This window comes from Loxodonta africana, chromosome 5, assembly GCF_030014295.1.
Source record: "Loxodonta africana isolate mLoxAfr1 chromosome 5, mLoxAfr1.hap2, whole genome shotgun sequence".
Classification (NCBI taxonomy): Eukaryota; Metazoa; Chordata; class Mammalia; order Proboscidea; family Elephantidae; genus Loxodonta; species Loxodonta africana.
In genome coordinates this window covers 81,645,730-81,673,359 of record NC_087346.1, presented here as the reverse complement: position 1 = coordinate 81,673,359, position 27,630 = coordinate 81,645,730, and the positions used below count along the sequence as shown (strand labels likewise).

The window sequence follows — 27,630 nt, the reverse complement described above, 5'->3', positions numbered from 1 at the left end:
TATAAAAGACTATCAGCTATCTGAACAGAGCCCAGGATCAAATAAATGCTATTTTCAGAAAAAACTAAATAAGATCTGTTTGTGGAAGGGAATAAATGGCAATGGGTACTTCTGCATAATTCAGTTGTCCTCACCTGTGTAACTAAGTTTATAATCAGCCTCTAAAGCTGTTTTCCTTCTCCTACCTTAAGTTACTACTTCTTTCTCCAGATAAGATTTTTTAGCTTCCATCTCAGGGAGTGGACAAGAGAATTACAATAGAGCTGGCAGCTAACAAAGCTAACTCTTAATTTGCTGTCAGTATGGTATGTTTTACTGAGCTTTTGGGTTATATGGCTGCCTTTGAAGAATAAGATCCTGTAACGCCGCCTGTCTGTGGACCCAGGAAAAATAAACAGTTATTATGAAACCAGATCACTAGGACAAACCAAGAGGCCTTCCTATTCCAACTCACCACAACCAACCCTGGCTCTAAAGCAGACTCTTCAGCTGTCCCCTACTATCCGGAAAACAACACGCCCTAGTTTAATTCTTCCTCACTAAGGAATTATTTGAAGATATATATGTACGTGCACATAAGGATAAAATATATTTGCCACCTTATAAGTTATTTATAATTGTATATGGATGTAAGATCAGTTCATCCAAAATCCTTCAGAGATGGAGAAGTGAAGGTTACTTCAGCAGCCACAATAGCTATGAAAAAAACCTGCAGCAGAACAATATGGAAAAGTACAGCTTCTCACGTGTCTCTCACATACACAAATACTTAGCTGAGCCCATTACAACCTTACCTCCCCAGAAAACTGCTTCCCTTCACCTCACAACTGGGAAAAATTTATCAACCTCCTAATCTTTCCCCAAGAGACTCATCTACCTATTATCTTACCCCTCCAGCTTTGGTCCCGCCCCCGCTTCAGGAACTGGCCCTAGTCAGATCCCCCCAAGCCTGGGTGTGCAAATGGGGAATCTAAACAGTTTCCTCCATCCTTAAGCATGTGAACCATGCCAGGATAATTTGCCATTCACCAACTCCGTGGACTCCGTGGTCCACCCACCCCCACGTGTCAGCTACCCTCCCCCACATTCCCACGCCTCATGATGAAAGCCGGGGAAAGAATGGGGACACTAGAAAGGCCAGGCCTTAAGGATCAACCCACAGGAATCGGTCCCACCGCAGATACCTCCCACCTTCGGCCCCTACCCTTTACAGTCCCTTCCTCCCTCCTTCCTCCGAAACCAGGCCCTTGCCTCGGAAACCTCCTCTTCCTCGTCGTCGTCCTCTTCTTCCTCGCTGTTGTTGCTGCTCGTGCCGCCGCCGCCTCCTCCTCCTCCGCCTCCACCGCCGCCGCTGTTGTCGCTGTCGCTTTCGCTGCTGCTGGGGGGCCGGCAAGTCCGGTTACGTTTGGCCTTGTGGTGTTGCTGCTGCGGCGGTTTTTTCTTCAGGAGTAGGTCGCAGACTCGCACCATCCCACGAGGAGACGAGGCCGAGCAAGCCCCGCCGCCGCCGCCGCCGCCGCCGCCGCCGCCAACCTCCGCCGCCACCGCGGGGGGGCCCGCCACAGCCACCACCGCCGGGGGGCTCCCTTCTCCCTCAGCCGCCGCCGCCGCCGGAACCGTCGCCTTCTCCATCCCCAGGGAAAGAGGGAGGGCGCGGACGGGGGAGGAGTGTGGGGGCTACGCTCTACCGTGACTTCGGCCGCACCGGGGCCCACACAGCACTCGGTGCCGCCTCTGCCGCCACCGCCTCGGTCACCTCTACTGCTACTGCTACTGCTGCTGCTACCGCTGCCGCTGCTGCTCCTGCCAACGCCGCCGCCGCCGCCGCTCCGCCAGCTCTCACCTCGTCTCGCGATACTAAGGGTGGGGAGCCTGACGATGGGAGGGAGGGAGGGAGCGTGAGGGAGCAAAGGTTGGGGGAGCAGGGAGGGGGAGCCCGTAGAGGCAGATGTGGGTGTCGAGAGACCCAGAGAAGGAGAGACTGGAAAGAGGCAGGGGAAGTGTGCCTAGGGGGGGTTCCGATGGGGGGACGGCGGGGACAGAAGGGGCCGATGTTACTGCCGTAGCGCCCGCGAGCGCGTGGATTGCATCTCTTCCCTCGCTGCTTCCCCCACACACAGCTTTTCAGCCCTCCCTTTTTCCTTCCCCGCTTGCGACTAGAACGCACCCGCAGGCGGAAGTGCAGGTGACGCCATCAGCCGTCGCCTGAGTGGTGGCGCGCGGTGGCCGAAAGGCGAAAGTGAGATTTCGAGGGCCTCCGTGGGAGGGTAGTGCTGTCGTGAGTAGGGCGGGCGGGGAAGTTGGAGAGGAGCGGGCCCCGGGCTGTGTGGGAAGCCGGCGCTGCAGCGCAGTCCGAGCGCTTTGTTAACTGGAGGCGGGATCGGCCGGATCCGGGAGGCGGAGCCTCGTTCTGAGCTGCTGTACATACTTTTCATTTAATTCTTGGCAGTTTGTTTCGGCCTCCAAATCACGAATTAGGATTTTGGATTTTGAGAGATAGCGTGTTGTAAAGGAAAGAGGCTTCTTTGCTTAACGTTTAAGTCTTTGGATGTTGGACTTCCTGAACCTGAGTTTCCTCTTGTGTAATATGAAGGAGGTGGATGAGATGTCCAAGATCACTACAGATCCTCGTGATCTTCCTCTTCTTTCTTGCTGCTGTTGCTGCTTGTGTTGCCGCTGCCACCTCCTCCTCCACCACCACCGCTGTTACCGCTGCTGCGGGGGGGTGGGGGGGTGGGGGAAGGTGGTCTCAGAGGAAAAGAGGGATGTGTGCCACACTTTGGATACGATTTACTGCATGACCCTGATTTAGCTCTTGCCGTTCAACATTTATCTGTGAAGTCGTCGTCTTAAATAATCATCCTTGCCTCTGTACATCTCTTGGAAGAAGTATTGAGATGGGGTTTGTGAGTTCATTTTTAGGTGTCCGAAGGACTTCTAGGATTTTTGAAATGATAGTGTATTGAACTCAGTTACTCCTTTCTGGTCTAGAATGAGCACAGTGGCATAAGGAAAAAGAAGCAAACATCAAAAGCAGATGTACTGGCTAAGAAACAAAGATAAAGTATGTCTCAGTTGACATAGTTGCCATTTTAAGAATGCTAAGTTTAGCTGAGTGTGCCTGAAATTTTTAGCATTTTTTTTTCTTCTAGCATTGGCATACCACATGAAATGTGGGTAGCTGCCAGTACTCTACAGAGTACCATGGCAGAATTGGCAATGATTGAATCAATTCATTCAAGCAAAAATTGATCATGTGCCTACTGTGTGTCAAGTACTTAGGAAATCAAAGTCTCTGCATTCAGAGACTTTATAGTGTAATAAGCGCTATCGTAAATAAGCATACGAAGTGCTAGCCATCTGCCTGTTCCTCTCCTTCAGTACTTGCTGAGTTCCAGTGTATAACAGTACACCACTTTGTGTATCTTACCATTACAGATTTATATCTTCTATAACCTCAGCTTGATCCCTCTCTCCTACTTTGTATATCCTTAAGCACCCTTTTCTCCTGTTCTACCAGAATACTTTTTACAGTCTTTAAATCTCAGCCTCATTTTATTATATATCACTTTACTTCCAACTTCAGAGAAGATTGAAACTGTTCGGCACAAAACTTCAATTTTCCAAATGTTAGAAACGAAATGCTTCCAGATCTTTCTTTTCTGCAGTATCAGAAGAATGAGAAATTCCCTCCTCTTAACCAAGATTAACTCTACATCCATACTCTAGTTCTAATCTCTTTCTCCTCCGTTAATTATCTTTTCCTTTCTACAGTTCTCCACATTTCTGGTTCGTTATCTCTCTGTAACATTCACTCTATGTCCTTTCCTTCACGATCAAACATCTTTAGAGAGTATACTACAGTTTATGTTTCTAACTTATTATCTGAAATTCACCCACCAACCCTCTGCAGTCTAACTTTTGTAGCTATTACTCTATCAGAAAGGCTCTATTTCAAGTAACCGCATTACTCAGAAGAAAATAAGTTCTGATTCTTATGCATATACCAAACCCATTGCCATGAAGTCATTTCTGATTCATTAATGGACGCTTTTACACATATAGTTAGACTAAATTCCCCAGCTTTCCTTACAATTAGGTATGGCCACATGATTGAGTTCTACCCAATGGAATGTAAACAAAAGTGATATGCTCTCATTTTCAGACTTCATAAACTCCTCCCATACAGGATTTTCCTTACTCTTTCCCCATCAGCTTGATACCATTGAGCATGTTGTTGTTGTTAGGTGCCCTCGAGTCACTTCCAACTCATGGTGACCCCATGCACAACAGAACGAAACACTGCCCTGTCCTGTGCCATCCTCACAATCGTCGTTATGCTTGAGCTCGTTGTTGCAGCCACCATGTCAGTCTACCACGTTGAAGGTCTTCCTCTTTTCCACTGATCTGTACTTTGCCAAGCACAATGTCTTTCTCCAGGGACTGATCCCTCCTGACAACATGTCCAAAGTATGTAAGATGCAGTCTCGACATCCTTGTATCTAAGGAGAATTCTGGTTGTACTTCTTCCAAGACAGATTTGTTCCTTCTTCTGGCAATCCATGGTATAATTCAATATTCTTCGCCAACACAGCAATTCAAAGGCATCAGTTCTTCTTCCGTCTTCCTTATTCAGTGTCCAGCTTTCACATACCTATGGTGTGATTGAAAATACCATGGCTTGGGTCAGGCACACCTTAGTCTTCAAAGTGACGTCTTTGCTCTTCAACACTTTAAAGAGGTCCTTTGCTGCAGATTTACCCAGTGCAATGCGTTGTTTGATTTCTTGACTGCTGCTTCCATGGCTGCTGATTGTAGATCCAAGTAAAACGAAATCCTTGACCATTTCAGTCTTTTCTCCGTTTATCATGATATTTCTCATTGGTCCAGTTGTGAGGATTTTTGTTTTCTTTATGTTGAAGTGCAATCCATACTGAATGCTGTGGTCTTTGATCTGCATTAGTAAGTGCTTCAAGTCCTTTTCACTTTCAGCAAGCAAGGTTGTGTCCCTGCATAACACCAGTTGTTAATGAGTCTTCCTCCAGTCCTGATGCCCTGTTCTTCATATAGTCCAGCTTCTCGGATGATTTGTTCAGCATACAGATTGAATAGGTATGGTGAAACGATACAACCCTGACACGCACCTTTCCTAACTTTAAACCAATCAGTATACCCTTGTTCCATTCGAACAACTGCCTCTTGATCTATGTAAAGGTTCCTCATGAGCACAATTAAGTGTTCTGGAATTCACATTCTTCGAAATCTTATCCATAAATTGCTGTGATCCACAGAGTCGAATGCCTTTGCATAGTCAATAAAACACAGGTAAACATCCTTCTGGTATTCTCTCCTTTCAGCCAGGATCCATCTGACATCACCAATGATATCCCTGGTTCCATGTCCTCTTCTGAAACCAGCCTGAATTTCTGGCAGTTCCCTGTCAATATACTGCTGCAGCCGTTTTTGAATGATCTTCAGCAAAATTTTGCTTGTGTGTGATATTAATGATATTGTTCTATAATTTCCACATTCAGTTGGATCACCTTTCTTGGGAATATGCATAAATATGGATCTTTTCCAGTCAGTTGGCCAGGAAGCTGTCTTCCATATTTCTTGGCATAGACGAGTGAGCACCTCCAGTGCTACATCTGTTTGTTGGAACATCTCAAATGATATTCCGTCAATTCCTGGAGCCTTGTTTTTCATCAATGCCTTCAATGCAGCTTGGACTTCTTCCTTTGATACCATCATATGCTACCTTTTGAAATGGTTGAAGGTTGACTATTTCTTTTTGGTATAATGACTGTGTATTCCTTCCATCTTCTTTTGATGCTTCCTGCGTCATTTAATATTTTCCCCATAGAATCCTTCACTATTGGAACTCAAGGCTTGAATTTTTTCTTCAGTTCTTTCAGCTTGAGAAAGGCCAAGTGTGTTCTTCCCTTTTGGTTTTCTATCTCCAGCTCTTTGCACACCAGTGAGCACAGTGACCTTGTAAAGTATATGTTGACGATGCTAGAGTTGGATGAGAGAATGAGCATGGTGGCTGAATCACTACTTGGAAGAGAGCTACCCACCAATTAGAAGCACCCTTTTTTGGACTCCTCGTGAAAGAGAAAAATTGAAATTTGAGAACTTTATCTGTTACAGGAGCTAGAATGACCACGACTAATCCAGAAGTTGGTACAGGAAGTTGGGTACTGCTAAGAAAATAAGCTAAAATATTTGGCATTGGCTTGATAATGATTCAACAGGTGATGGGGAAACTTAGATTGAGGGTGGAGGAAAGAAGCCCATGTATTGTAGGGGCAAAGTAATTGTAAAACTATCACCCGTGATTATTGAAAAGCAGACCACATATCTGCTGACACTGTAGCTTTAGAGGAAATGGTCGAAAAATAGTCAAAGTAATGGTGTGTGTTGCTTTTTACATTTTACTTTTAACCAAGTTTTACAAGTAAGAGCTAAGCTCAGGAAATAATTGGCAGAAATGAAAGGGAATAGAAAGTGTGCAGGGATATGTGCAACTGGAAGAGTTGGAAAAGCTGACTTTCTAGACCTCAGACAGTAAAAATGGAACTGGAAGAGACCTTGAGTACAGTTTCCTTATGATTTAGTCCTGCAACAAAGATCAGATCAAGGGTTTGGTCTTCCTAACCAAGTCCATTGTTTCAGATGGCTTCAAGATGGCTGTAATAAAGTTTAGAGAGAAACTAGCATGAGGCAAAGAACTAAATCAGGCTTGAGAATTATGTAAGAAAGAGCTTTGGGTGTAATTACTGGAAGTAAATAAGAAATCTAAGTTTTTAAAGGAATTTAGCCAGATGTGAAAATATCTTTGTTAAAGTGTTGAAACAACTCTTAGGCCCCCAAACTTGAATAAGTAGGAAATAGAGTATAAAAGCTTTACATCTCACCAATACTCACATGTTATGTGGTCATGGAGAAAAATGAACAAATAAGAACGTTTCAGAGGCTGGCATCAGGGGCCATGTAGAACAATGGAGAAGGGTTCCTTCCAAAGAGTAGAACTGGGATCCCATCAAAACTTCTCCAGTCTCAGGAGATGGATCACAAAATGCCTGCCAGTATTTTGTCATTGTCATGCTTCAGTATTACTGAGTGTCTCACATTTTTCTCCCTCCCTATGAAAGTGTATATTATACTTATCTCATCCTTGATCTACCACTGTATATTGGGTTTGAAGGGACAGGGGGTAGTAATTAAGATAACTTACCTTTTTAGTTCATAGGTTGCATCTGGACCTAATGAAGAGAGCTGCACATTACTTGCAAATCCTAGACTTTCTGCCTGATCCAGTGACTGGATGGAACTTCAGGTTGTCTCCCTTGGTGTAGGATTGTTCCATGTATGGGAAGAGAGGTACACATTTAATGGTCAGGATAGTGTAGTCTTGCAGACACTAGATTCTTCTTACTGGGAATACAGTTAGACTCTATTCCCCAGCCTCCTTTGCAATTAGGTATACCATTAGATGTCCCCATGAGGTCCTAACCAGTGGAATGTGAGAAGTGATGTGCTCCTGTTTCAGATCCGGCCTATAAAAACTTCACATGAGCAATCCTCTTAAGACATCCCCACTCCCCACCAACTTGAGGCAGATGAATGCATGTGCTTTGGAAACCACGTCTGAATGATGGCGAAGCCATAAAATGGAAGGTCTCTGATTTCCTTGGAGGATACCCAGTAAAAATCTAGTGCTGTCGAGTCGATTCCGACTCACAGTGACCCTATAGGACAGAGTAGAACTGCCCCATACAGTTTCCAAGGAGCGTCTGGTGGATTCAAACTGCCAACCCTTTGGTTAGCAACTGTAGCACTTAACCACTACACCACCAGGGTTTCCTCCTTGGAGTTCACATGCATTCTTTTGTGTTAAGGCACTGAGATTTGAGGGCTTATCCTAATATAGCCCTGCCCCTCTTCCTCCAGATACAACCATTCCTTACCTAGTCCTAATTCCCATAGCAAAGGATGAGCCCATGAATCAGGTGGACCAAAGTACTCTCATCCCCCAACCATAGTGATTGGTTCAGGAATGGACAGGTTAACAAAACCAAGCTCATCAGAGACATTCTCCCCATTTTGGCTTGCACTATTGAGAAAGAGGCACTGAACTCTGAAATTACAAGCAAAGATTGCCTCTGGCCTTTGGTCACCATGCAGAGAAAACTTGCCTGAAAATGAAATTATTACAGGAAAACAGAGGCAGTCTCAATGGTATTGAAAGAGGGCAAAGAGCTCTTGAACTGTTTCAAATTTCCTTGCTCTCTTCTCAGCACTGAATCCCCAAGGGGTAAGGGGTAAGGGGTAGATACTGCCAGGAAGATTTGGGAATTCAAAAACAGAAGGAGCTTGTGGCTTGTACCCTGTTACTCACTTGGAAGTCTGCCCAACATGGCAGCTACAACCAAGTAGAAATGGCAGCAGATTATGTTTAAGCAGAGAGGATCAGGCTGCATCTCCACTGACTACAGTAGAGTGGAAAAAAAGAGTTGCAGAAATATTCCTTTAAGAGGGACATAAATATGGTTCACAGTAAAAGCCCAGTTGCTTGCTAGGGACTTGCTGCAGTACAGAATGAGAGAGCCCCATGGCAGAGGCTTTGGTGTGAATCCATGGATTGGATGGAGAAGGCTATTGAGAAGACAAAAGCGTCCACAAGTTCCGAGGTAAGGACAGAGGGAAAACAATCACACTTTGTCCTTACTGAGAGAATAGACTGTAAGTTGTATCCACCATGGACATTTCAGCAACAAATGTAGAGAGGTTGCAGAAGATAGCAAACAGACAAATGCCCTGGCCTCAATGCTGTCTGTGATGCTGAAGGTATTACCTTCTTCAACCAGATAAACTCTTAGAGAAGGGCGAATACCCAGATAATACTTAAAACTTTGAATTGCCTGAACTTGAATCCAAAATTGATTTGAAATTTGAAACAGACTGTTAAAACCTGAAGAGACTAAAATTGGATTTTTAGTCCCAACTGAAGTTGGTACAACAAAGTCAGGGAGTTGGTAACAGTAAAGGATATGATTGGAGCATGAAAAAAGCCTGATCCTTGACCACATCTCTAATTGTACATACACATCCTGCATGACAAAAGTTAACAAATTAGAAGAGCCATCCACTGAGATACAAATTGAGGGCAAGGGAACAGAGATGACCCAGCAGCATTATCCCCAAACTGATTCCCTAGCTTCTAATTTTAGATACAAAGACCAAAATGGAAATAACTTAGTTAAGTTTTGTTGGGTGGTGTATAGACATTGTATTGCAACCCATTGCTAAGGGACAGAAAACAGATTTACAGGTCATCTCTCCTTTTGTTTTCCAAACCACAGTTACTGAAAAAGTGACCAACAGCCAACTAAGATTAAGAGAATTGTATTGACAGAAATACCAAGCTTTGCCAACAAAGACTTATGCTTCCAGTACCCTCTCATTTCTGGGCAAGGGGAAAAGGAGAGCATTCTAGAACCCAAGGCCACTAAATTAACTGACCAAGAACCTCATCTAAAGCTAGGGTGCCCTTACTCTCTTTGTTCCTTGTATTTACCACATAATAAAATTATCTCTACTATGCTTTACCATGGAGCCCTGGTGGTGAGTTGGTTAAGAGCTATGGCTGCTAACCAAAAGGTTGGCAGTTTGAATCCACCAGCCACTCCTTGGAAACCCAATGGGGCAGTTCTACCCTATACTGTAGGATCACTATGAGTCAGAATCGACTTGATGGCAATGAGTTTAGCTTTTTTGGCCTGCTGTACCGTGAAGAGCTACATCCAGGCCTGACCAAAAGAAATGCATGTCATCCAGAACTCTTTTCAAGCAGAATGCAGTAACTGGATAAGAATTTGGCATGCTATGGATATAGTTTAGGTTGTTCATGGGATGGTTATGTTGCCTTATCTTAGGCTAGGGCATTTTTTAAATGATATGTATAGAAGTACAAGCATGGGTGTTGGGTAGCCGAGGGGTATAATGTAGTGGACAACAGTCACTTTTTGTCTGCCTATCTTCAGAAAATGCCTTTGCTCGGTAAGGGTGTCAATCATATGATTTTTGTCCTGTGCCATAAAGATGGACACATGAACCAAGCCAGTCTTTCCTGAGACACCTCTGAAAATTTTACTTGTGCCAGAGCTGCTGCTGACCGTCTTTGATACAACATGGAATGAGCCTATCGTATTATGTAATGAAAACAAAAGTAGCCAGGTATGAGCAATAGAAAAGGAGCTATAGTCCAGATGAAATCCAGGATTTCATCCACTTGAAATCCAGGATTATAGATTTACCTATTGCCCTTCATTCATTCGGAGCCCTTGTGGCACAGTGGTTAAGAGCTCAGATGCTAACTACAGCAACAGGTTTGGTTCTAGGTGTCATGGCCCCATTCTTAGAGAATCTTATATAACAAGATTTGGGGTAGTAGTTATGGTTGCGCCCTACTTCCCTCCCAATCCCCCACCATGGAGATATTTCCTCAGTTGACACCCTTGGAGAATCTGTATTTGACTTTATTAAGGAAGATAGTGATTTGTGATTACTTCTTAATTGTCAAATGTATTAGTCTTGTTCCTGCACCTACCTTACCTGACTCTTATGGTATTTGTCATCAACTATTTAGGATCTCCAAGGGGTCCCCAATAAAATAATTATCCCTCTTCCCTGGCAAGGCTCTGAACATTTTGGGAAATGCAACAAGAGGTAGAAATCGGGCCAAAGTATATCTATTAATGATAAAACTAAGTTGGTTGATGCTGCTTAGTGCGAAAGTAAATAGGCCTGCTAACTGGACCCCAGTTAGATTTATACCTACAGTTCCTAGAAAAGGATAGTACAGGGGGTCAAGTAAGAACTTGGTCTCTGTGGACACACTTGTTCTCCAAAGGCTGTGGGATGGAGCTTAATCAGACATTCTTCACAAATTTACTCAGTATACAAATCACTCAGCCTCCCCAAGTATAGAGAAAGACCTAGAACTAATTGAGGTCCTTTCACAGGAAGCAAACATCAGAAGTGGGCAACATATTTTCTCTGATTCCTACTTGAAACTCACTTCCATTAGTTGCATGATAACCTCCTAGGTATTCTTTTATCTCTCTAATTAAACCTACTTATTTTCCTTTATGAGCCTCTCTTCCTCTACTTGGCCCTTAAATTTCAAGAGTTCCCCACAATTCCCTATTTTTATTGCCCCAGTTTTATTTTACATACACTCCCCTAAGGAAGCTCATTTTCAGTTACCATGTTTAAGCTAATAATACCATATCCATTATCTCCCGCCCACATAGGTTCAGGATGACCAATTCAATCACCGTATTCAAGCTTATGTTTCTTTAACCTTTATATCCAACCTAAACAGATCCAGGATTACCAAATTCTATTTACTTTCTTCATATCTAATGGCTTTCTTTTCTTTGACCTCGCAGTCACTGCCCTAAATTGGCTTCCATCCCCTTTCACTCATACTATTAAAAAAAAAAAAAACATTGCCTTGGAGTTAATTCCGACCCATAGCAACCCTGCAGGACACAGTAGAACTGCCCCATAGAGTTTCCAATGAGTGCCTGGTGGATTCGAACTGCTGACCTTTGGTTAGCAGCTGTGGCTCTTAACCACTACACCACCAAGATTTCCATACTATTACAATAGTCTATTAATTAATCTCCTTGCCTCTGATCCTATTCTATTCCATTTTATCCTCCACATTGCCACCTGAGCTGCTTTTCTAACTTTTAAGAAACAATTATTTCTGAATACAAAGCAATACATATTCACTGTAGAATATTAAGAAAATACAGAAAGGCACACACACAAGAATATACTGATAATTATACCAGCCAGAGGTAGCCTTAGTTGACATTTTAGTACAGACCTTTACAGTATTTTCTGTTTATTTTTAAACAGAATGAGAAAGCTGCTGCTGCTGTTTAGCGTACTTTTTTAAAAACTTAGTATGTGTGAGCATTTTCTCAGGTCATTACACATCCTTTACACTATCATTTGTGATGAATATATAATGACATAGCAATTTATGTAAGACAAGGGTAACAAACTGGCAGCTTAGAGCCAGATCTGGTAATGCTATTATTTTGTCAGTACAGCATTTTAAAGTGTCAGAAATCTGAATGCCTTTTCATGGGCATGTTGTCACTGTTGTTAGCTGCCATCGAGTCAATTCTGACACATGGTAACCACATGTGTGCAGAGTAGAACTGTACTCCATAAGGTTTTCAAGGCTGTGACCTTTCAGAAGCAGATCACCAGGCCTTACTTCTGAAATACCTCTAGGTAAGTTTGAACCGCCAACCTTTGGGTTAGTAGTCCAGCAGTTAACCATTCACACCATCCAGGAACTGCTTACAAGGCATGTTGTTATTGTTAGGCGCCATCAAGTCGATTTCAACTCATAGCAACCCTATGTGACAGAGTAGAACCACTCCATAGAGTTTTCTAAGCTGTAATCTTTACAGGGGCAGATCGCCAGCTCTTTTTTCTCTTGTGGAGCCACTGGGTGAGTTTGAACTGCCAACCTTTCATTTACCAGCAGAGTGCCTACCTGTTGTGCCATTAGGGCTCCTTTCACAAGGTATATGGTCTTCAATTCCCTACAGTTCCCATGAAGTCCTATTCTCTTATACCCAGTATCATTCACTCATTTATCTTACCTGTTTTTATTTTTGTTATTTTTTGTGGGTTTTTTTTTTTTTTTTAATTTGAGTTGAAAGTTGCCAATTTGGCTAAAGTAAGAATAAATTTTCTTTCATTCACCTAATATGTGTTGCATTCCTACTATATCAGTCTCTGTATTAGGTCAGAAAATGATGAGCAAAACAAATGCCCCTTTTGGCTTGAAGGTTATGGTCTAGTGTGGGAGACATACAAATCTATTGCTAAATACTGAAATAACAACTACAAGAGAAAAGTACAAGGAATGTGACCTGAAGAGTTCTGTCTGGTTTAATTTTGGGAGGGAGCAGTTTCCTAAGGAAGTAATGTCTGGACTGAGAACTAAACAAAAAAACCCATTACCACTGAGTGGATTCCAACTGATTCTGACCCCATGTGTTACAGAGTGGAACTGCTTCGTACGATGTTCTTGGCTATAATCTTTATGGAAGCAGATTGCCAGGCCTTTGTTCCACAGCAGTGCTGGGTGAGTTTGAACTACCAATCTTCAGGTTAGTAGTCAAGTGCAAACCATTTGTGCCAGCAGGAACCTTATAGTAAGAACTACTTAGGCAAAAAAGTAGAGATAAATATCCCTGGCTGAAGGAGTATATGTATGAAACCCCTGAAAAAAAGAGGTATCAAACTGGGTCAAAAAAACTGTAACACAGAAAGTGAATGGAAGAATGTTGCAAGATAAGGCTGGGGAAGAAAACAGGAGCCAGATCATCCAGGGCCTTGTGGACCATGCTAAGGATTTTGAGATGTATATTGAGATAAAATTTCCCTTCCTCCAATTTCTCTCCATCCAATGATCCTAGTCTTCTTTTCTTTAGATAAATATCCTTCTCTTTTCAGTCATTCCTCATATGAGATGGTTTTGAGATCCCTCTAACCTACTGATGACACTTTTCTGGAATTAATATAGTGTTAAAGTGTTAAAAATATCACAGTTAAGTAATAACAGGTAGCATCAAGGACAAATTAGCCCTGCTCTGTTATTTATTTTTTAGTCCATTGTTCTGGAAGCAGAGCCAAGAAGTAGATAAGCTGAGAGCTAAGGGGATGACAACCTAGCATAAAAAGTAATTAACTATTGGCCATGTTAGTAGAACAGAGTTGGCTGCATAAATAATTCAAAATCAATTAAAATGTCATATGGATAATAAATATATCTTTACTGTTATATTTTATTTTGCTCAAAAAGTATCTCTCCTCTTAAAGTTTATGTTAAAATTAAAATTGGTATTATTTTTCTGAGTGTGCTTCTAGGTGCATAAAGAAGGAAATAAAAAAAGAAAAAACAGAAAAATGTAGAGATTCCTGGATAGCAATAGAAAGCCACTATGAAGTTAAAAATATGCCAAGCATAGTCTACAACTAACTGATGTGCATATATTCTTGGTTACTACACAAGTAAGCTGTCCACAGTTAAATTTAGTGTTCCATTTTATGTTTGTTAGTCTGGCAATTTGTCCTTGTTTGTGTGGGAAACTGAAAGTGATTATGGCATAGAAAAATTCCTACACAGAGATCTGTGAGTTTCTGATATTTTTTACTTTTAAGATGAGCATCAAGAACATTTCATGGCTCAGCAGAATCCATTCAGCATATTAAAAGAGTCATATACCATGACCACGTGGAACTTATTCCAGGAATGCAAGGATGGTTCAACATTGGAAACTCAATCAATGTAATACACCACATTAATAGAACAAAGGAAAAGAACCACATGATCATCTCTATGGATGCAGAAAGAGCATTTGATAAAACCCAACACTGTTTCTTGATGAAAACCCTCAACAAGACTGGAATAGAAGGGAAGTTCCTCAATACGATTAAGGGCATATATGAAAAACCGGCAGCCAACATTATTACTTAATGGAAAAAAGTTGAGTGTTTCCCCCTTGGAATCGAGCTAAAGACAAAGGTGTCTGCTTGTATTAGAAATCCTAGCAAGAGCAATAAAATAAGAAAAAGAAATAAAAGATATTCAAATTGGAAAAGAAGAAATAAAATAAATCTCTACTCACGGGTGACACGATCCTATATAGAGAAAACTCCAAATAATCCACAAAAAAGCTTCCAGAGCTAATAGAGGAATTTAGCAAGGTCAACAACAACAAAAAAAATCAGTTGGATTTCTATACACCAGCAATGAGAAATCTGAAAGGGAAATTAGGGAAACAATCGCATTTACAATAGCATCTGAGAGAATAAAACACCTAGGAATAAATTTAACCAGGGATAGGACAGACTTATACAATTAAAGTTATAAAATACTACTGACTCTAAGATGTTCCATGTTCATGGACTGGAAGACTTAATATTGTTAAGATGTCAGCGCAACCTAAAGATCTGCAGATTCAGTGCAATCCTCATCAAAATTCCAACAGAAATGGAAAAACCAATCCTCGACTTTATATGGAATGGCAAGAAGCCCTGAATAGCTAAAGCAATATTGAAAGAGAACGAAGTAGGACTTCACACTTCCTGATTTCAAAACATATTATACAGTAATCAAAACAGCCTAGTACTGGTATGATAATAGACACGTAGACCAATGGAATAGAATTGAAAGCCCAGAAATAAGCCCACACATCTATGACTTTTTACAAGGATGCTAATTAAGTCCATTCAATGGAGGAAAGAAGAGTCTCTTCAACAAATGGTGTTGGGAAAATTGGGTCTACATATGCAGAAAAATGAAACAGGATCCACTGCTTCACACCATACACAAACATAAATTCAAAATGAATTAAGGAAGGACCTAAATGTGAAAAATAAAACCATAAAATTCTTAGGAAAAAGAATGCAGGGGCAAGACTGTTGGGCCTGGATTTTAACAATGGATTATCTGATATAATAATAAAAGCACAAACAGTAAAAGACAAAATAAGTAAATGGGACTTTATAAAAATTAAATACTTCTGTTCATCAAAAGACTACAAAAAAGTGAAAAGACAAGTTACTGATTGGGATATCTTTGGAAACCATATATCCAATAAGAATCTAAAAACCAAAGTATATCTAAAACTTTGACAATTTAACAACAAAAAGACTTACAACACAATCAAAACTGCTCGAAGGACTTGAACAGACATTTCATCAAAGAGGATATTCAAATAGCCACCAAACACAGGAAAAGATGCTCAATGTCATTAGCCATGAGAGAGATGTAAATCAAAACCACAAGATACCGTTTTATTCTCACTAGGATGGCAAGAGATTAAAACAAACAAACAAAAAAAACCCAGAAAATAACAAGTGTTGGTGAGATGTAGGGAAATTGGAACCCTTATCCACTGCTGATGGGAATGCAAAATGGTATAGCTGTTGTGGAAAAACTAAAAAAGAACTACCATATGATCCAGCAATTCCACTGCTAGGAATATACCCAAAGGACTTGAAAGCACGACATCCGTGTTCAATGATGCACTATTCACAATAGCCAAAAGGTGGAAACAACATAAATGTCCATCAACAAATGAATGGATAAACAAAATGTGGTATGTACATATAATGGAATACTACTCAGCCAGAAAGAGAAATGAAGCCCTGATACATGCTACAGCATGGATGAAGCTTGAAGACATTATGCTAAGTGAAATATGTCAATCACAAAGGGACGAATATTCTATAACCTCACTTATTGAGACTATGTTGGCATCTCCTATCTGAAGGAGAGATGAGACGGCAGAGGGGGTCAGAAGCTGGTGGAATGGACACAAAAAGAGTGGAGGGAGGAGCAGGCTGTCTCATTAGGGGGAGAGCAATTAGGGGTATATAGCAAGGTTTATATAAAATTTTGTATTAGAGACTGACTTGATTTGTAAACTTTCACTTAAAGCACAATAAAAATTAAAAAAAAAAAAAGTTGAATTGGCTAATGATTCAGGTTCCAAGCAAGTTAGTATATTAACTACAAACAACAGTATTTAAAAAAATGAAACAATTCCCATTTGGAAGAGGAGGAGGAGGAGGAGTGGGCAAAGAAGGCAAAAGGAGCAACCTGCAGAGTAAGAAGAAATCTAGAATGGTGCCTTGCAAGCAAACAATACCAGTGGTTTGAGAAACCCTGCCTTTGAACACCATTCCTGATGCTTCTCCTCTCACCCCTGTGTGCTCTGCCCCCTGCTGGCCATCCTGGACATTTTCCAGTCCCTGTGTTTAGCAGCTTTCTACCTCACCCTCTGTAGGTCACCCTGACAGCTTCTCTGGGGACACTGAACACTCTTGCTGACACTACAGCCAGTGTGGCGCAAGGCAGAGGCCAGAAGCAGCTGATTATTTCCACCAGTTCCCCAGGAACTTTTTTATTTCATCCTCCAGCATGTGACTTACACCAGCATGATGAACCAGCGGACATGGGTGAGATCCTGTCCTTGGATTACAAAACGCTTAGGAGCCAGAAAACACCACCAAGCTCTCTCAAAATCTTCCTCCTTCAGGAAGCCTGCCTGTATTTAAGATTCTTCACTTGCTCCTGTTTCTAATCCCAAAAACCTAACTTCCCTGTTGCTGTTTTCAATACTTTGAGTCTCTGGGTGGTACAAACACTTTGGCTGCTAACTGAAAGGTTGGTAGTTCAAGTCCACTCAGAGGTGCCTCGAAAGAAAGTCTTGGCGATCTGCTTCCAAAAATTCAGCCATTGAAAACCCTACAGAGCACAGTTCCAGCACGACGCACAGGGGGTCACAATGCACCAGAATGGATTTGGCAACTGCTTTGGTTTATTTCAGATAGTAAATGGCAAAGTTAAAAATTTAATCCAGATCCTTTGATTCCAAGCTCAGTGCTCACTCCACCCCACCAGATTCTCTTAGGGGAAAAAAATGTGGGCTTAGGAGGCATTCAGCAGATTGCCCCAGAGACACAACAAGGCAGGAGCCAGAATGAGACTAGTCTAATCCACAGGCCATCTGGGCTCCTCGATCTCATTTTAGCCAGGACTTTCCCTACCAAACCTTCACTCCACCATCAAGTCGGCTTCCCAGGGGCAGTGTGGAGGATGATCCAGATGTGGTGGCCCCCAAGCTCTGATCTCCTTTCCTTCTAGTGAGTCTGCAGTGTGGCCAAGGCACACTGGAAGTGAGTCCTTGGTGGCCAAGTTTCCAGTGACCATGCACCACCCTATTATCCCCAAGTCATATGACCCTGGAGCAGGTAAGGCTCTTGTCCCTGGGGCTTCATGGCAGGACTCTGTGGAGCTATTGGTGAAATTCAGAAGGGATTGCTTCAGAGATGTAGGAGGGAGAGGGAGAGTTGATAAAAATAACAGTTCTGATATGATTCCTAAATTGACAAGATGTGTTTGGAGGGAAAAAAATTCTAGGACACACTCCCCTAATATTGCTTGATTATACTTATTTTATTATGTGGTTTGTGTTTATTTTGAAAAAAAACTAATAAATTTTAACATTTTAATAAATAATTGTAAAAAAAAAAAAAATGGAACAACTCCTGGCTTGTATCTTTCTCAGGACAAATTGAGTCAATTAGAAACTCAGACAGTGATCTAGTGACGCTAGAAGAATCCAACGAGTTACAAGTAAATCTTTCATACATTTATTAATCATTCCACAAATATTTATTAAACACCTATCATGTGATACACAGTATCTAGGGCACTGGTTACAGCTCATACAAAAATGCATTGTTTATGACTGCATTTTGTTCAGGGAATAGGTAGTATAGTAGATGCTTAACATACAAACAAGGGGTTTACCCAGAGACCTTCTTGAATCTTCAAATAAGTAAATATTTTATATCACATAAATTAACCCAGAAATGACAGTAAAGTATAACTAAACTTTGGTACTGTCATGCATTAACAAAAAATGGAAAAAATAGGCAGTGAAATAACAGAGCAAGAAGAGTGAAATAGACCCATGCAAGAGCAAGCTCAGAAACATGCATACATGGCAGTTTAGTACATGACACAGGGTATTTTAAATCAGAGGGGAAAGAATGGAGTATTCAATAAATGGTTATAGGACAACTGGAAAAAATGGGGAAAAAAATTAAATTAGAACCCTACTTCACACTGTAAATTAAAATTTTCATATGTATTAAAACTCACTCCAAAAAGCAAAAATTTAAAACTTTTAGAATAAAATGCTGAAATGTGTGTGTGTGTAGAGAGAGAGACCCCAGGACCTTTGGTGGTGCAAGCAGTTATTCCAAATGGCAGCTAACTGAAAGCTCGGAGGTTCAAGTCTATCCAGAGGTACCTCCGTAAAACGGCCTGGTGATCTGCTTCTGAAAAAATCAGCCACTGAAAACCCTGTGGAGCACTGTTCTACTGTGACACACAAGGGGTCACCATGAGTTGGTATCAACCCAACAACTATGGGTTTTATACACACAAACCATTATATGAAATTATAGAGGAGAAAAGGTTTTTAGCAAGACACTAAAATCATAATCCATAAAGGAAAAATGTGATAAATTTCAGTATATCAAAAAAAAAAAAAAAGAAACATTCTACATGACCAAAGAAATCTATAGTGGTTTCTGGGTCACCATTTATTCATTCACTTAACAAATATTTACTTAGGCAGTGGGGACCCAGCTATCAACAAAATAGACCAAAATTCCTGCACACATTTAGGTTCTATTCTAATGGGAGAGTAAAAGAAAAAGAGAAATAAGGAAAAAAGGGAGACAGCGAGTGCTAGATGTGGGAAAGACCTGTAATTTACCACAATGTAGTTGGGAGATGAGGGTATTGGTGGTTCATTGGCAGAATTTTCACCTTCCATGTGGGAGACCTGGGTTCAGTTCCCTACCAGTGCACCTCATGTGCAGCCACCACCCGTCAATGGAGGCTTACATGTTGCTGTGATGCAGGCATGCAAGTATTCCAGGCAGAGGAATAGAAAGGCCTAACCTCCTACTAGTGTGCCTTCCTGTACAGAAGGTACTGGAAAACTGAAAACTACTTTGCCCAGCCTGTCTACATCTAGGGGTCCCGGTTTATTTGATATGAATTTCCTCCAGTCAGCTATAAATCACAAAAGACTGGCACTCAGAACCAAGCTAGGTCAGGAGAAAGGCAGAGTGTGGGACATCCATTTTGTTGGTACAGATTTTGGCAGAAATTTCTGAAACATAGATTTCAGGTTTTGGCAGGAAGTTTTTTGATTGTAGCAGAGGTGGCATGATTTTTCACTTAAAAGCTCTAGCAGCAGAGATGGAATTGTTGTGGAACCAAATGCTTTAGCTATGGCTTAAATTTGGTAGTTTCCTGATCTTGGCAGGAGCGGTAGCTCCCCTGGTGGCCCAGTTCTGGGGTGTGACTTTGACTATTAATTCTGGAAGCTCACCTAAAATCCATTCTAGTAGTCCTCCAAAATAATTCTGTAAGCCATTTGATACCCTATGAGTTCGAATTGACCCCATGACAGTGGGTTTGGTTTTTTAATACATTCCTTTCTGTTTAAATTAGAATGTTTTCTAGTCTCTGCAACTTAACCCTGACCCATAGATTAGTATTAGCAGTGCCTACAGACAACATCGTCTCAAGAAAATGGGAATATGTGATTGGTTATCTGATCTGGGAGGGTTTAAGGAAGGAGGAATACTTCTAATATCAGAGGGTGGGACCCAATCTGTTTTACTTGAATGATCCCTTGTGGTTGGCTAGAATGAAGTGCCCACTGAAGGAAACATTTTGCCAATCATGTGGCTATTGTGAGAATGAGGAATACAAGGTTTGTGGGGTTGGCTGTCTGCTTCTCATATCAAAAAAGCTTAAATAAAGAAAACTACAAACTCAGGATTTTAAATTCCAGGCTCCAGGACTGGTCAGAGAATCAGGGAGCTTCTATAATTGCAGTAAAAGAAATTCTTGCATCTTTAGGTCCAGGGCAACCATATCTCAAAATAAGATGCCAAGTCTGATCTTCCAAATTGCAGAATTACAAGAAAGGTTGAATTTTCGGGTTCTCCACGGTTCATGTGTAAAAATCAAAGGGCATTTGAGAAACAGTGGGACCCAGAGAACACTTGAGTGAATTCAAATGACTTTTGCAGTCTACAAAACACCAAACTTAATGTGTCTCCCTTGGCAGCAGCCCCCGTTCCCTTTCTGTTGAGACTATCCTTGCCTTACCTGAAATTGCTATAACAACATCATTTAAGGACACTGCCTTATGCCACACCTCTACCACTTCTCCTTGCATCCAGACCTATAGCTAGAGACATAATCCATTAGGAGAAGGTTTATGCATAAAAGAGTGGCAAGATTTTGCTAATTTGTAGCTCCAGAAAACTGTAAGTATGTATAGAGATGGAGAAGAAAGGAATGCAATTTTAAATAGGGTCAAATTTATTGATATGGGTACATACACCAGGCATTCTCAATTCAATGAGCTAATTCAGACAGCTGGGAGTGGTTACAATCATTTGCTTGCTTCCATGACCAAAACATATTTTCAATGATGGACAGTGCTAAGTGGATTTGAGGTATTAGAAACTCCTCGGCAAAATGTAAAGGAAGGTTAGAAAGCTAGAAATAGAAATACTATATGGTCCAGCAATCCCACTCCTAGGAATATATCCTAGAGAAATAAGAGCCATCACATGAATAGACATATGCACACCCGTGTTCATTGCAGCATTGTTCACAATAGCAAAAAGATGGAAACAATCTAGATGCCCATCAACAGATGAATGGATTAAAAAAACTGTGGTACATACACACAATGGAGTATTATTCAACTATAAAGAACAAAGATGAACCTGTGACTATAAAACGGATGATCCTGAAGGGCATTATGCTGAGTGAAATAAGTCAATCACAAAAAGACAAATATTGTATGAGACCACTACTGTAAAAACTCATGAAAAGGTCTACACACAAAAAGAAACAATCTTTGATGGTTACCAGGGAGGGGAGGGGTGGAAGTGTAAAAGCACTAAATAGACCACAGATAAGTGGTAACTTTGGTGAAGGGTAAGACAATACACAGTACTGGGGAAGCCAGCATAACTCGTACAAGGCAAGGTCATGGAAGCTCCATAGACACATCCAAACTCCCTGAGGAACCGAATTGCTGGGCTGAGGACTATGGGGACCATAGTCTCAGGGAACATCTAGCTCAAGTGGCATAACATAGTTTATAAAGAACACGTTCTACATTTACTTTGCTGTGTACGTCTGGGGTCTTAAAAGCCTATGAGCCGCCATCTAAGGTACAACACAGGTCTCACCCCTTTGGGAGCAAGGGAGGATGAAGACAACTAAAGGCACAATGGAAAGACTAGTCCAAAGGACTAATAGACTACACCTACCAGGGCCTTCGCCAGACTGAGTCCAGTACAACTAGATGGTTCTCAGCTACCGCCACCGACTGCTCTGATGGGGATCACACTAGAGGGTTCCAGACAGAGCTGGAGGAAAATGTAGAACAAAATTATAACTCGCGGTCGGGGTTGGCGGCGTGGAGGCGGGAACCTCGATCTATTTGGGCAGTGAGGGAAACGTTGCTTACGGGGGTTGGTCTTCGCTGGATATGCGTCTTCTGTAGGCCTCTTGTTGGTTAGAGCTATTGAATAGGAGACGATCCATAGCACCAAGTCAATGGCAGGGGAATCCCTTGAAAAAAACCAAGATTTATACCCCCAGGAAGAAGTAATCCAAGTCCAAATGAAGAGATTACAAAGCTGAATCCAGATGTAAAATTATTTGAGGTTGCACCAAATAAGTCACAAAATGATTCCAGAACATGCAGTTTCAGTCTTCTCCATACTAAAGAGAATACTAGAGAAATTAATCACAGGGATAATTATAGTGGAAAATATTGTTCTGAAGCATCTGCGATGCCAACATTAGATCCACCTCATACAGTGCAAACTTGGATGAGGAAGCACAGGCTGGTACCAGTTCACTACAGGTAATGTTGGATCACCAACCCGTTGCTGTTACAATGGAGCTGAAGCAAGAAGACGTTAAACCACCTCCTCCACTGGCTTTATGTTCTCAACAGAGTGACACTTTTGAGCAAAGAGAAAAACATGAATTAGTACATGTTATGGAAAGATCAATCTTTGTTGCCATCTCTGTCCTCTGTTGACATGAGAATAACATTGTCTCCATCTTCTATTCTAAGGAGAGTTGAATTTTTTTGGCAAGAGAGTGGAGAACACTTTAGATCACTATTAGGGTATGATCCTCAGATTCTGCAAATGCTGAAAGAGGGGCATCAGATAATTTTAGTAAATCAAAAAAATTTGGATTCTCTCTTCAGGAGAAGAGGGATTGATTGAAAAGAAGGCAACAGCTACAGGAAGAACTCCTAAGAGCAAAAAGTGGAAGGGCTGAAAGCAATTCGCTTAACGGCACGGTCTGCCGGAATATAATGGTCTCTCAATTTTTTTTTTGAATCTTGCAATTTAATAATTTTAATTTTTCAGAATATCCTAAAGCAAAATGCATATTCTTGAAAAATGTTACTCTCTATTAATGAAAAACTTTGTTGATGTGAGTTTTTATTTACTAAATTTTCCTTTGAGATATATTCAAGTTTACTTATTGGTTGGCATGATTATGTATTTCATTGTTTCCCTCTCATTTTTTTTTTCTAAGAAGTTTAATTGTTGTCTTTATAAAAAGATAATTTCTCATTAAAATATAGCATGTCATTGTTGTTGTGTGCCCTTGAGTTGATTGCTACTCATGGCAGCCCTGTGGGACAGAGTCAAACTGTCCCATGGGATTTCCTGGACTGTGATCATTATGGGAGAAGAACACAGATCTCTTCTCCCACAGAGCGGCTGGAAGGCCAACCTTTCAGTTAGCAGCCAAGCACTTAACCATCACACCACCATGGGACCTTAAAAATATAAAATACGCAGACATATTTACAAACACATACTCTCCGTAAGTTCTAAGTCTTCAGCATTTTAAATTAGAGCTTTGAGACTAAAGGTTTTTAAATCAGTCTGATGTAAAAGCTGTGCTAACCAAATAACAAGCTTGTCTGTATGACTTCGATTTTTTTTTTTAAATATGTTTTCATCTTTGGAAGAAGTCCTAGGATTTTAGAGATGGAAGGTATTTGGAGACCCCTTTTTTTCCTCATCTTTTCAATTTAAAGGTAATGAAACTAAGGTCCAGAGAGAAGTCAGTGACTTATAATGGAATAACAAAGCTTTTTATTGCAGAGGAATGACCAGCACTCAGCATTTCTGGCTCTGTGTAATTTTCCCCCCTGCTATTCTTTTTTTTTTTTTCAATTCCATAGAGGAGCCCAGGTGGCGCAGTGGTTGAGAACTTGGCTGCTAACCAAAAGGTCAGCAGTTTGAATCCACCAAGCTGCTCCTTGGAAACTCTATGGGGCAGTTCTACTCTGTCCTAAAGGTCGCTATGAGTCAGAATTGGCTCAGTGGCAGTGGGTTTGTTTTGTTTTTTTTTATCCCATAGAAGCAGAAATGCTCTATTCTCTAGATTTAAAAACTAAAAATATTTATTTTATTAAAATTGCTTCAAAAGATTGTTAGGCTTTGAAATCAGGGGAATTCTATCAATTTCCCCAATCTTCCCTTCCTCTTTTTTGGCCAGCAATTAGGTACAATATTCTAATGGAGCTGTGTTATATTTTGGCTATGTGATTTTAAAATATGCCTTAATTTAAATGTCTGATACTAAAGATTTCTTTCACAGTAAAAATCAGAATGGACAAAATTAAAATTTTATTTAAAATGAAAATTTCCAAAAACATACTGTGTGTTTATAATGTATGATACAATTTATTGCTTTTATGTTTATTTTTGTAAATAGTGCAATTTTGGTATTTGTGGAAATAAAACCTTGACTCTTAAAATATACAACTTTATGTTAAATCTTTAGTATGTATATTCTTTAAGGATTTCTATTTTTGCTGGGGCTTCATTGAGAAAGGCTTTTAAGCCAAGCTTTATAAAGGGGTAAGCAGAATTTCAGCAAAGGATCCCTGGTGGTACAACTGTTAAGGCTGGGGGTTTGAACCCACCCAACAGCTCTGTGGGACAAAGACTTGGCGATCTGCTCCCATTAAGATTCACCCAAAACCCAGTGCCCTCGAGTCGATTCTGACTCATAGCGACCCTATAGGACAGAGTAGAACTGCCCCATAGAGTTTCCAAGGAGCGCCTGGCGGATTTGAACTGCCGACCCTTTGGTTAGCAGCTGTAGCACTTAACCACTATGCCACCCATTAAGATTACAGCCTAGAAAACCCTATGGAGCATTTCTACTGTGTCACATGGGGTTGCTATGAGTTGAAAACTGTTTGACAGTACCTAACAACAACAGAATTTCAGCAGTATGGGAAGAAAGGGTGTTTGAGGTCAGAGTGAGCAACATTAAAAAAAGGCACAGAGAATGGGGAAAATTCGGACAGGGTGTACAAACAAAATACAGTGCTCAGCCGGGTGATGTGAGTGTGGAGAGTCAGGGAGGGCTGTGATAACCTAGACATCTCCCCCGTCTAAATGAGGTGTTCCTGTTTAGCTCCAGCTGAGTTTTTATATGCAGGAATAAGCCAGAAATCTAAATTTTTTGTTAAATTTTCTAAGTCTTAAATGTTTAAAATTAACATGTTTTTAAAACACTGGACAGACAAAATATTTCAGTGAGCCTCATTCAGCCAGTGGGCTTCCAGTTTTGTGACCTCTGGAATATAGAAAAGGTTTTCAAAGTATAGGGACTGACCAGCAACCTAGGCATCACTTGATAACTGTTTAGAAATGTAAATTCTCAAGCCTCACCCATTTCATGCTGAATCATAAACTAGGGGTGGGGTTTAGTAATCAGCGTTTTAACAAACTTTCTCTATGATTCTGATGCAAGATAAAATTTGAGAACCACTGGAAGAAAGTATTTTGGAATATAGCTTGGTACCTAAATCATGCTAGATTCTCAGGTTTCTTATTGAAGAATGAGTGAAGGGGAATTGAGAATATAAATTTGAAAGTTGGTTGGTGCCAGATTATGTATTACATTAAATGCTGGTTTTAAGGTCAGCTTTAACAATGTGCAATGGGAAACCATTGAAAGCTTTTGATTAGCGGAAAGATGTGATTAGAGGCATGATATAGGAAGAGAGTTACAGCAGCATTTAGAGGTGACATTATAATGAGGAAATTAAATTCAAAATTTATGGTTATAGAAGAAAAATCAAAGGTAAAGTTGACTCTTAGGGTACTATTTTAACTTGTTGACTGCCTAATCGGTTAAAAAAAACAGCATTTTATATTCTTTATTAGATTAAAAATTTCTATTATAAAAATGCCTTGAATATATATTTATCATATTATCTTCTCTCTTTAATCTGTGTTATGACTTTGTTTTGAGTCTAATGAATTTTATAATTCTAATTTAAGAAGATGTTTTACAGCATATTTCTATTCTATTAAATGTACCTTTACAGTAGCGAGCTTTAACTGGAAAGCAAATTATTGTATGAAATGTACAGTCTTAGCATGCTACTATGAATTCATAATGTTCATTTTGAATGTTGACTTTGTATAGCTAAGTCAGAGTTTTTCTAAGTATGTTCTATGGAGCATTAATTCTGTGAGATATTTCTAGGGAAGAGTTTTGTGTTCAAAAAAGTACATCTGTTTTGGTAATTAAGTTCTAAAATCAGCATGGAAGGTAAAAATTACGTATAAACAAAATTGCCTTTGAAAATTCTCTTGCCCACAAAATAATGCAAACCTAGTCTGCTACAGTCATATTTTTCTCCAGTATTGTCCAAGTTTCTTGTTTCTTTGGTGTCATCATATTTTTCTCCAGTATTTCCAAGATTGCTGTTTCTTTGGTTGTATTAGGTGACATAATTCACTAGCATTTAGGGGCTGTATACAATTTTTAAAAAACTTATTTTTATGTGTTTTTAAACACCAGAATTACACTCATTGAAATGAATTTACAGCAGCATATGATTCTGCTTCATTGTATAATTCTTTCTCCTCTCCAGCTTTCCATTATATGGACGTATGGTTTATGAGAAATTCTGTATAAAGAAAACTACTTATTTGAAAGTAGGTCCCTTTTTGGAGGCAGTGTTTATTATCATCTTGCATAGTATCTTAAAGAAATTCTGAGCTAAAGCTTTTTTTCCCTTTTTTTGTGATATTGAGACTTGAGTTTGGGAAATACTTAGCCAGCCCACATTAGCAGTTTTTGCTGAGGACAGGTTTCACTAAGGGAAATGTGTGGAGGGAAATTGTGCCAGTAGTAGTCAAATACACTGAAGCTACCAGACTGCTTACATACTGTAGAGAACCGTTTGGGGCTATGAGCTTTACCTATAAAATGCAATGCTGGGAAAACATCACAGAGAAGAGTGATTTTACTTTTTAAAATGTAGACTCGATTCTCTAGAAATACAAAAAATTTGAAAAGACTATTTCATCTGATGTATTGGTCATTTAGATAGTGGATAGGCTATTTTTGCCACCTTTCTGTTTTCCCTTCATACATGTGAACTTAAATGGATACGTTATTATAACTTGTGGTATTCTAAGCTAAGTATGTTAAAGTGGCATCCCAAATGCCTGAAGATTTCTTACAATATTCAAATTAAGTACTTTTCTTTTTGTATAATAAGACATCAGCTTGGTGTTATTTCTAGGATTTCAAATTGGTTTGTTCCAGTTCAAACCCCTGCTGAGAATTTGCATTTTCGCCTCAGATATATTGAATCAGAATCTACATTTTAACAAGATCCCCCAGTTGATTCTTAGAACTTATTAGAAATGCAAATTTTCATCAGGGAATTTGTTGGAAATGCAAATTCTCAGCAGGGGTTTGAACTTGAATGAACCTGTTCTAAACCCTGGTTATTTTGTTTCTGGAAAATTTGTCTACACTATTGCATCTTGCCTTATGTGAAAATGCTTAAAATATGAGTCATTTTTCATGTGCCTTCTTTCAGTGTAATG

General features: G+C 40.4%; 2 protein-coding genes and 1 long non-coding RNA gene across 9 annotated transcripts in view; 2 read left to right on the top strand and 1 right to left on the bottom strand.

Moving 5' to 3' along the window:
• Window positions 1-2,242, bottom strand: part of ANKRD17 (ankyrin repeat domain 17) — a 191,908-nt gene extending 189,666 nt beyond the window's left edge. For all 6 annotated transcript variants that reach the window (XM_064285707.1, XM_064285708.1, XM_064285713.1 and 3 more), the window contains exon 1: window positions 1,252-2,242. In XM_064285707.1, coding sequence (XP_064141777.1) covers window positions 1,252-1,632 — 381 coding nt within the window. In that variant the 5' untranslated portion in view covers window positions 1,633-2,242. The remainder of the gene's footprint in view (window positions 1-1,251) is intronic.
• On the top strand, window positions 1,913-19,203 carry LOC135231443 (uncharacterized). Of its 2 annotated transcripts, XR_010322085.1 has the most exons (3): window positions 1,973-2,278; window positions 7,246-8,693; window positions 13,102-19,203. It is a non-coding gene; the product is annotated as an uncharacterized LOC135231443 (long non-coding RNA). The 2 variants fall into 2 exon arrangements; XR_010322084.1 differs by having other exon boundaries at window positions 1,913-8,693.
• A 3,395-nt stretch (window positions 19,204-22,598) lies between these two features.
• On the top strand, window positions 22,599-23,098 carry LOC104846269 (fibrinogen silencer-binding protein). The gene is given in 5 exon segments (XM_010594183.2): window positions 22,599-22,745; window positions 22,747-22,927; window positions 22,930-23,008; window positions 23,010-23,037; window positions 23,039-23,098. Coding segments are annotated over 5 exon segments (495 nt in total).
• Window positions 23,099-27,630: the final 4,532 nt, after the last annotated feature.